At 29.6% G+C, this 9,107-nt stretch overlaps 1 protein-coding gene across 1 annotated transcript; it reads left to right on the top strand.

Moving 5' to 3' along the window:
* Window positions 1-2,860: 2,860 nt before the first annotated feature.
* On the top strand, window positions 2,861-4,809 carry LOC109340254 (peptidyl-prolyl cis-trans isomerase CYP19-3). Its single transcript, XM_019577893.1, has 2 exons — window positions 2,861-2,943; window positions 4,098-4,809. Exon 2 carries the CDS (start codon window positions 4,132-4,134, stop codon window positions 4,654-4,656), a length of 525 nt encoding a protein of 174 aa, XP_019433438.1. The 5' UTR covers window positions 2,861-2,943; window positions 4,098-4,131; the 3' UTR covers window positions 4,657-4,809.
* Window positions 4,810-9,107: the final 4,298 nt, after the last annotated feature.

Raw genomic sequence — 9,107 nt, 5'->3', positions numbered from 1 at the left:
TATATAAATATAAGTAGGTACGTCCAGTTTAACCGGCATGCGGTTTAATTACTGAACCATCGGTTGAACAGCTGTATCACTATACCAGTATCCTAACCGGTTTGATAACTAGTACGGTTTTAACAACACTACCTTCACTTTCTAAGTTGTTACTAATCATGTTTTTTAGCAATGATGTAAAAACCATACGTACCGGTCGGTTCAACTGAAAAACTAGTGAATCGGTCCCCTAACCGGTATGGTACAAATGTTGAACCGATCAAGTATTAAAGTCGGTCAAAACTAGTGACCCAGCCGATATTTGACTAAACTGGTCGGTTTATACGCATATGTTTTTGAAAAAAAAACTTGAAAACTTAAAACTCATTACAAGGTGACCCATCTTTCCAACCCTTCTTCAACACTTCAATGCACATGATTCCAAGGCATACTTAAATTACACCTTTTGGTTCCTAACATTCGTGTGTAATCTCAGTGACATTTGTGTAATCTTTGAGTACTATCTGAAGATTGGATTTGGTGCAAAAATATAATATCAATATGAGAAAACTTTAAATCCTTGGTGTTAAATGTTAAAACTCCAAATTTATTTATTTTGTAGAGTGAGTTATGAACTTGTGTCATTTATCTATATTTTGTGGTTGTTAAATGATACTTTTGGATTGTTATATGTTTTGTAATTGAGCCTTTGAATTTGTTAAAGACTTAAAGTTATTTGTTTTTGTGAATTTTGAGTAGATTATGAATATGAATTATAAATTTGAGTATCTACCTATTTGAATTTTTTTTGTTATAGGTTTATATATATAAATATAAGTAGGTACGTTCGGTTTAACCGACATGATGTTTAATTACTGAACCACTGATTGAACCAGTGTACCACTATACTAATACTCTGACCGGTTTGATAACCGATATGGTTTTAACAACACTATTTTTTAGTACTATCAAGGATATCCCTCACTTTTTGGATAATGAATTAATCTCTTTCCGGATGCATAACTACTTATCTCAACAAATGTTACTCATAGGAATTAAATTATTGACATTTTAATCATCATACGGGTCTAATAAAGTCTTGCACCACTAAACCAATGTGTTTTTAGTTACTATTCATGTTTTGTTTTGGGAATGAAAATGTAATAATTAACTATTATATTCATCTCTATATCCTACTCTTAATAATACAAAAGTTAATCAATTTGTTTTGAGGTTTATACATCTAACTTAAAATATATATTTTTAATATTTGTGTAAGAGAGTATTAGAAGTGATAATAATGATCAAATGGAGGTTAGTCTAAATTCTAGAAGACGAGGGAAGTTAAAAAAATGAAGGCAGAAGAGTTAGGAAAATTTAAAAATCAATGTTTTGTTAATGAATAAGATTTATAGTATAACATTATGGCATCAACTACTTTGTTTTAACTATGTATAAATAGTTTTCTCAACTATGAAAATGATAAATAAAATAGGTTGTGTAATCGAATGAGAGATAAATGAATGAAGAATGAATGTCTAGTGACTTATATTTAGCGAAAAATATTCAACAACATTGACAATAAATTGAACATTCAACGATTTCAAAATGTTGAAATGCATTTATTATTTTAATTCTTAACATATATTGCATACCCTGTCTCTATGTTCTAAATATATCACTATGTTTCAACATACTACTCTATATCTATCTATATATATATATATATATATATAAATTTAAAATAATTGTTAACCCTATAACATAGTTTTCATATTCCAATTTATCATTTTGTAATCTCTCAATTAATAACAAACTTCCACACATTCTTTCATTCATTTCTATCAATTTATTAATTCTTTCATTCTTTTCCATCAACTCATCAATTCTTTCACACATTCTCTTTCTTCTCTCTTCCTCAATCCAAGAGGAACATCTTTGATAATTATAACAACAAACGAAAATGTATCCAACAATACCCTAATTTATTATTAGAGGCACAAGAAGTGGATATTACATAAGTTTTAGGTATATTATCAAATATATGTTTACCAACTGATATTGGCTCAAGTAGTACATGTTTGATTCTCCTTAAACAATGTCTCAGGTTCGAGTTTAATGGATGGTAAAATGTTCGCTGAAAGAGTTAGCCTTACATACTTATGGATATTTCCGACTCAGACAGGATTGTCTCCAGTACGAGAATACATGTAGGGAACCAAAAAAATACCACATGTTCAATTTTATTAATTTTCATAAATCTTCGGTCTCTGTTGATTTTCCATCTTATATTTCTTATATTTATATTAAAAAGATATACTTTACATTAAAAAGAATAAGAATAAGAACGTATGTCGATATGTACCGAGACATGCATAGTAATTAATAAATATTAAACTAATTAGTATATATTTTGGGAACATATTTGCTGTCATATAAAGGTATGACATTCTATATGTTATTTTGTTATTGTTTATGATTGGTTGAAAGATATATTTAAATTAAAAATATAATAAATAAGTATTTTTTTGACCAATTATAAGCAGTAACACATGAAATAATATATCTTTTAAGATAAAAAAGATATTCACCCACGTAAGATGCCAAATACAACCAACCCCTTCAAATATTAGGAAGTAACTAAGTATATAGAAACCACATATTATATGGAGTCCAATACTAACCCATCCTTATATAGAATGACACACTCTTTTGATACAAAAAATGTTCACCAATATTCTAATATTGTAAATTCGAGAGATGATCTCATTTCATATTATTTTTATAATTACTGATATGCGGTTTGTAATAATAGCTAAATGAGCCAATCCTTATGTAGCCCATGGAGTAGGAAGCCCAACCCAGAAAGATGTAAAACCCTAAACCCTAGCTACCTCCCTCTATATTATATGCGCCTCTTTCGTTCGTTCATTTATTCAATATTTCATCTTTCAATCTTTCAAGGTAATCTGACTCTCCTAATTTGTTTTGATTTGTTTATATGTTGTTGTTGTTATACTTTGATTCTTCATTCAGCACATTTCGAAGACTTGCGGGCTCTCTTTAATTAATAGCCTGTTAGTTCAAAGCGTGTGCAACATCACAATTCATCATAATCTTCACTTCATATCCTCTAGTTGTTATTTTCTTGAGGTTTTATGTAGAAATGATGAACATTCTCTAATTAATCCACAAGTTGTTACTACTAATTTTTAATTGTTCTGTGATTTATTTTTTTAATTAACTTTTTTTTTTAAAAATTAATTTTGTTGTGTGCTTATGGACGGTCATGTGCTGATTAGATTCTACATCAGCACATAACATATAAACCTAAGCTATATCTAATGTTGCTATGATGTATAACTTTGGTGTATTCCAATGATTATATTGGAACACACTATTCATTGTGGCGAATATTGTAAATGTTGCTAATTTCTACTTTTGTGTTGGTCACAATTTTTTAGAACTCCATCGCTTGCTTTTTGAATTTGAAGCATTTTCTATTTCATGGTAAAAACCTATTTTTTATTGAAGCAATAATTGTGAGTGTTTCAGAAATAAGCAAAAATGTAATGTTTGTTGTAAGCCTGTAATACCTTGTGTGACTGTTAATAGTGTAATTTTTCAATTCTTTTCAACAACATTTAAAATCTATTTTTTTGTCAACATTTAGACTAAAATGTCATCGTAATTGGATAGAATTTCGCAAGTTGTTGATGTTCATAATAACTTAGGTTAGTTTTTTTAAACGTTAATCATTTCTTTAACTTTAAGATTGGCTTTTTATGATAACTTTACATTAATTTTGTATAATGTATTGTAGCTGTGTTGTGAGAGGATGAGCCTCAGTGCAATTGTAAGTTGCTTGATTTGTGTCTGGGAGGCATGAGTTCAAATCCTTGAAACATGCTCTTTGCTTGTGAGGGTAATATTGTTTACGGGAGCCTCGTGCACTGTGCGGCTCCTTATGATATTTTTGTTGCTTTAAAATTTGTTATATCCATGCTTCCTGCATTGGCCATATTCATCAATCAGTGTTTATTCGTCTAAAACTATATCTTGAGTCTTTATTTATATTAAAATCTATTCTAATGAATTTTGTGATGATATTTGTGTAGGGAGCTTGGTTATTTTGAGACTTAGTGATCAAAGATGTCAAATCCAAAAGTTTTCTTTGATATTCTAATTGGAAAGTTGAAAGCTGGTAGAGTAGTTATGGAACTCTTTGCCGATGTTACTCCAAAAACAGCTGAAAATTTCAGGGCCCTATGCACGGGCGAAAAGGGGATCGGTAGAGCAGGGAAACCATTGCACTACAAAGGATCCACATTCCACCGTATTATTCCAGAGTTCATGTGCCAAGGAGGAGATTTTACCAGAGGTAATGGAACTGGAGGGGAGTCAATTTATGGTGCGAAATTTGTTGATGAGAATTTCAAACTAAAGCATACAGGGCCTGGTATTCTATCCATGGCTAATGCTGGACCTAACACTAATGGTTCACAGTTCTTTATATGCACTAGTAAGACATCATGGCTTGATGGGAAACATGTTGTGTTTGGCAAAATTGTTGATGGATACAGTGTAGTGCAGGAGATGGAGAAGGTGGGTTCAAATGGTGGGAGTACATCAGAACCTGTTGTAATTGAAGATTGTGGTCAGATAAAAGATAATTGAATTGATTATCTTGAGATGTTATATAATAAGCCTGTTTGCTTTGAAGTGTAAAATTTGACATGTTTATGTTTTTACATGTCACTTTTGTATCTGTAATTTCTGACAACTCATTTTTCAACTGGTTGATAATAAGAAATACAGGTGATTGTTTCCCACAATCTTTGTTGAACTAGTATTATGGTGATTTTATTCTAATTTGGTAGTTAAATATTAGTTGATTGTTAGCTTGCTTTCTCTTCCGAAACTGAAGTGCTTTCTCTTCCTATCTGCAGTGTTTTCACTTGCAGCCGGGTATATAAGAACATGTATTATAAATATGCTTATTGACTGTATATAGATACATGAAGCAGTTATTGGGCAAGAAATGAGCCGAAAAAATGTTAACTCGATGGAAAATTGACTTAAATTTGAACCAGTTATATTTTCGGGTTGATTTTGGTTTTGAATGAAGTTCTTAACAATTCAAATCGGTTCAATTCCTCACGAATATCCAATTTATCCTGCATAAACAAAACCGATGGTAGTGCGTATATTGACGGGAGAAAATGTCCCTTATAACTTTTTAGCCATGGATTTTAATGAGACGTGTTAGTATTTTAGGAATTTATGATCAGCACACAGGATATGCATTCCTCTAAAAATATGACACATATACTATTTTGTTTAGTTTTTGAATTATTTTTTATAGAAAATGATTAAGTATGATATATGTTATAATTTTAGTAGTGGAAGGATATAACTCATCTCATTATACTATGAGATATTTTATTCTCATTCTTTAATTACACACCCAACACAAATAATACTCACCAAAATTAGGATGGGATGAGCATAGGGCATGAAATATCATGCCCGTCCTAATTATGGGCAGAGCGGGCTTGTTGGCTGCCCTAATTAAAATAAAAAACTAAAAATGATATTCTACATGAAATATTGTAAGATATTATATATTATTTCTTATATTTTATTTTACTATTGAAATATTGTAATATTCATGTTATCAAACTTGAGATTATATGGATGCACAATGTCACAATGAAATTCAAAACAAAAAAATAACACTTGTTTTTTCATAAACCGAACATGTAGTTAATTGGTAAGACATTATATTTTGGAAAATTGATACAAGGTACTCGAGTGGTTAGAATATGAATTACTCTTGCCATAGTTGACCAATCAAACTTCTTATTGTAATATTCACTAATGCCCGTGGTCGCCCTGCCCGCCCGCTCGAAATTCCCGTGGGCGAAAATGGCATATTGGACAGACATTTTAGGACGGATTGATACATTTTTTATGTTTCGCGGCCCAAAATGTGCGGGTAGACGGGCAGACAAGCCCCATGGGCATGGCCCAAATTGCCAATAGTAATTCTGAGTCACCAGTTTATATGTATGCTTGCATCCATGGACGGTCCCTCATGCACCTTAGGATATGCAAATTCACTGAATTTTTTTCAAAAATTATGTATATCTATAGTTTTACAAGCCGAAATTTACATGCCTTACCGAAAAATAAATCAGTCTTGTTGAATTATTTTATACTATGATGGATATATAATTTAAGGAAGTTCATGATCGTTTATCCAAGATAAATATTTAGTTGTCTTTTTGTATGTATTGTTTGAGTCCAACCAATTTATTCTCTAGTTTTGATATGAAAAAACTGATTGAATTTGAAAAGTTTTATTCAAGTGATTTTTGTTCAACTTATTTGGTAATATTTGGTAATTAACTTGAGACTTATATCATTAATATACATAATAGTATTGAATTTGCTTCTTTAAAATGACTCAATAATCTTTGATATAAGTTGGTTGAAAATAGAAAAACATATTTTTAGTTATTAGTTTTATCTTCTTTTAAAGCTAATAATAATTTGACATATTACCACTGCAACTATAAAAAGAGCCTATTCAACTATGAAGATTATAAAAAATAGATTGTATAATCAATGTTTGATGCGTGAACAAATGATTATCTAGTACAGTTATATTGAACAAGTAGCGTTTAACAATATTCACAACGGGCTGATATTCAATGGTTTAAAAATATTATTTTAATTTTTATTGTATTTTACCCCGTAGATCTAGGTCTTACACCCGCCACTGCTTACAGGCGGACTAAATAAACACTATTTATTATACAATTATAAAACGAGAGTTAAAAACTATATAATTAAAATAATATAAAACAAACCCAAATTTGAATCCAAAACATGTTGATATAATCTGTTATGAATTGTTTGTTCAATTCATAATTCTTGTGGTTGATTATTGCATTCGTATAAATATGTAGATTTAAAATTGGAATGTGAGTGAGATAAGTAAAAAAATTTAAATATAATTATAGGATTAATAAAATAGTATTAGCATGTGAGAAGTAAAAATAACAACAATATTTAGTGTTTTAGATAGGATGAAAAAAAATACGATTTCGGGTTTAAGTCGTGTTATTTAATGAGAGTGAAGGATATATTGCCTAACATTTTTAGCCATAACTTAAAGATCCTCTTCGTTTTATTAATATATGTAATTTTCACATTACAAACGAAAATCAGATAATTCATTAATTACACACACAACCAAACACAACATTTATTATTCAATTATAAAGTGAGAGAGAAAAACTTATAAAATTTAAATAATCTAACTATAAACCCAAAGTAGATTCCAAAAAAATAAACATTATTTTATTTAAAATACCAGGAGATGTAATAGAATATAGATCATGGCTATGGAAGTGATGGATTAGGCTGGCCAAATTGGGGAGTGTTGGAAATAGGAGCGGGTGGAGGTGGAATCATGTCAAATCTGTTAGGAACTATCACCATCTTCATTTTGTAAGAGAAACCATACAAGGGACCCTTTGATGAAGATAATTCTGAAACAGCTTCAGAAGCAATGCATAAGGAACTAAAATGTGAAATTAGTAACACATTGATGAAGATAAATGACACCAAATATGATGAATAGGTACCCATTTAGATATCTTGATTAACAATCTCTAAGTGCATAATGCCATGTTTTATAAGGGCTTATTATTATTTTATTGGGGTGGCACATGGGTTGTTAGTGCCATAACTCATAAGTCAAGTAGATGAAGCTTACAAGAAAAGATGAAGGCTCCACCATGGACCCCACTTTTGTCTCATTATTGTCTAGACATATTGTTCCTTAAAAGTACACTTTTAGTTTTTTTTATTATAAATTTATCAATAACATGGAACACTTCTTCCATCCTTTGTTCATTTATTCGTCATTTGAGTTAATATTTTAGCACACGATTAATCTCTAAAAGTGAGTTGTGTACGTATCATTTATTTCCTTTTTTTAGGACCACTTTTTTCTATTAGAGATAATTTTATTGAAGTAGTTGGATTAGATAGATGAAAAAAATTCATCTACCAAATATTTAACACGATTATATACTCATGGTCCAAATTTAAGACACTAGTTAAAGTTAAACCCATCTTCATGCTCGGTGTTTCTTAAAGTACTATATTGGTCTTGATTTTTTATTACTATTTTTAGGAGTGTAGTTGGTAGATAGATACTTTGTGGTACTAATAACCTACTCTCTTACAAGAATTAATTTGTTTTAGATAAATGCTATCCAATTTGATTCAAGCCCATCTTTATCTTGGTTTCAATTAAAAGTAGTTTTAATTTCTTTACTTTGTGATAATCTGTGCAATTATCCAATAGCTTGTATTTATACTTTGTCAAAAAAATCAAATTATGATCTTCCTCTTATATTTGGATTAGCATCACCCCTTGTATTTCTTTAATACAATTACACTTATAATATTTTTTAATACTACCTCCTGTTTCTATTTATATGTATGTCTTGAAGAAGTTTTTACTCTTATTTATCTATTTCTTATAAGTATAATATTCATTAATTGATATTTTTCATGTTAATCCTTACTTTGATATTTTAATATTTCGTATAAGTGGTGAAAAAATAAATGATCTAGAGAAAAATAATATATTAGGAAATATCTTATGAATTAGTAAAATCATATTTTCTTAAGAGTAATTTTGGTTCTTATAAATTTCCGTATGTACTAAGGCTCCCATGAATAATTTTGGTTCTTATACGTTATGACCATATAGTATGACTTACATTTGCAATTTTTTATACTTTCCCACTAAGGCACCCATGAATGATAAAAAATATTATACCATAGACCTCCAATAAAACACAATAGAGAAATATGTAATATCATAATTCATAATTCTGTGCGCATTTTATTAATTATTTAATTGAAAAATAATTAATTTTAGAAATTAATCGGCATTGATTTAAGTTAAATTTCAGTTAAGTTTTAGTCTTGTATTGTGATTTCTTAATTTATGGTAAATTGTAATAATTTTCTGAGACGGAAAGTCTCCGGGACTCTTTCGGGCCCAAATTCACCCTAAATTCGGTCCAAATGTGATTTTTGAG

This window comes from Lupinus angustifolius, unplaced genomic scaffold, assembly GCF_001865875.1.
Source record: "Lupinus angustifolius cultivar Tanjil unplaced genomic scaffold, LupAngTanjil_v1.0 Scaffold_150_70, whole genome shotgun sequence".
Lineage (NCBI taxonomy): Eukaryota > Viridiplantae > Streptophyta > Magnoliopsida > Fabales > Fabaceae > Lupinus > Lupinus angustifolius.
This window is presented reverse-complemented; position numbering and strand designations above follow the sequence as displayed.

Excerpts from the sequence above, each read along its gene's own strand:
- LOC109340254 (XM_019577893.1), top strand. The coding sequence starts at position 4,132 with ATGTCAAATCCAAAAGTTTTCTTTGATATTCTAATTGGAAAGTTGAAA.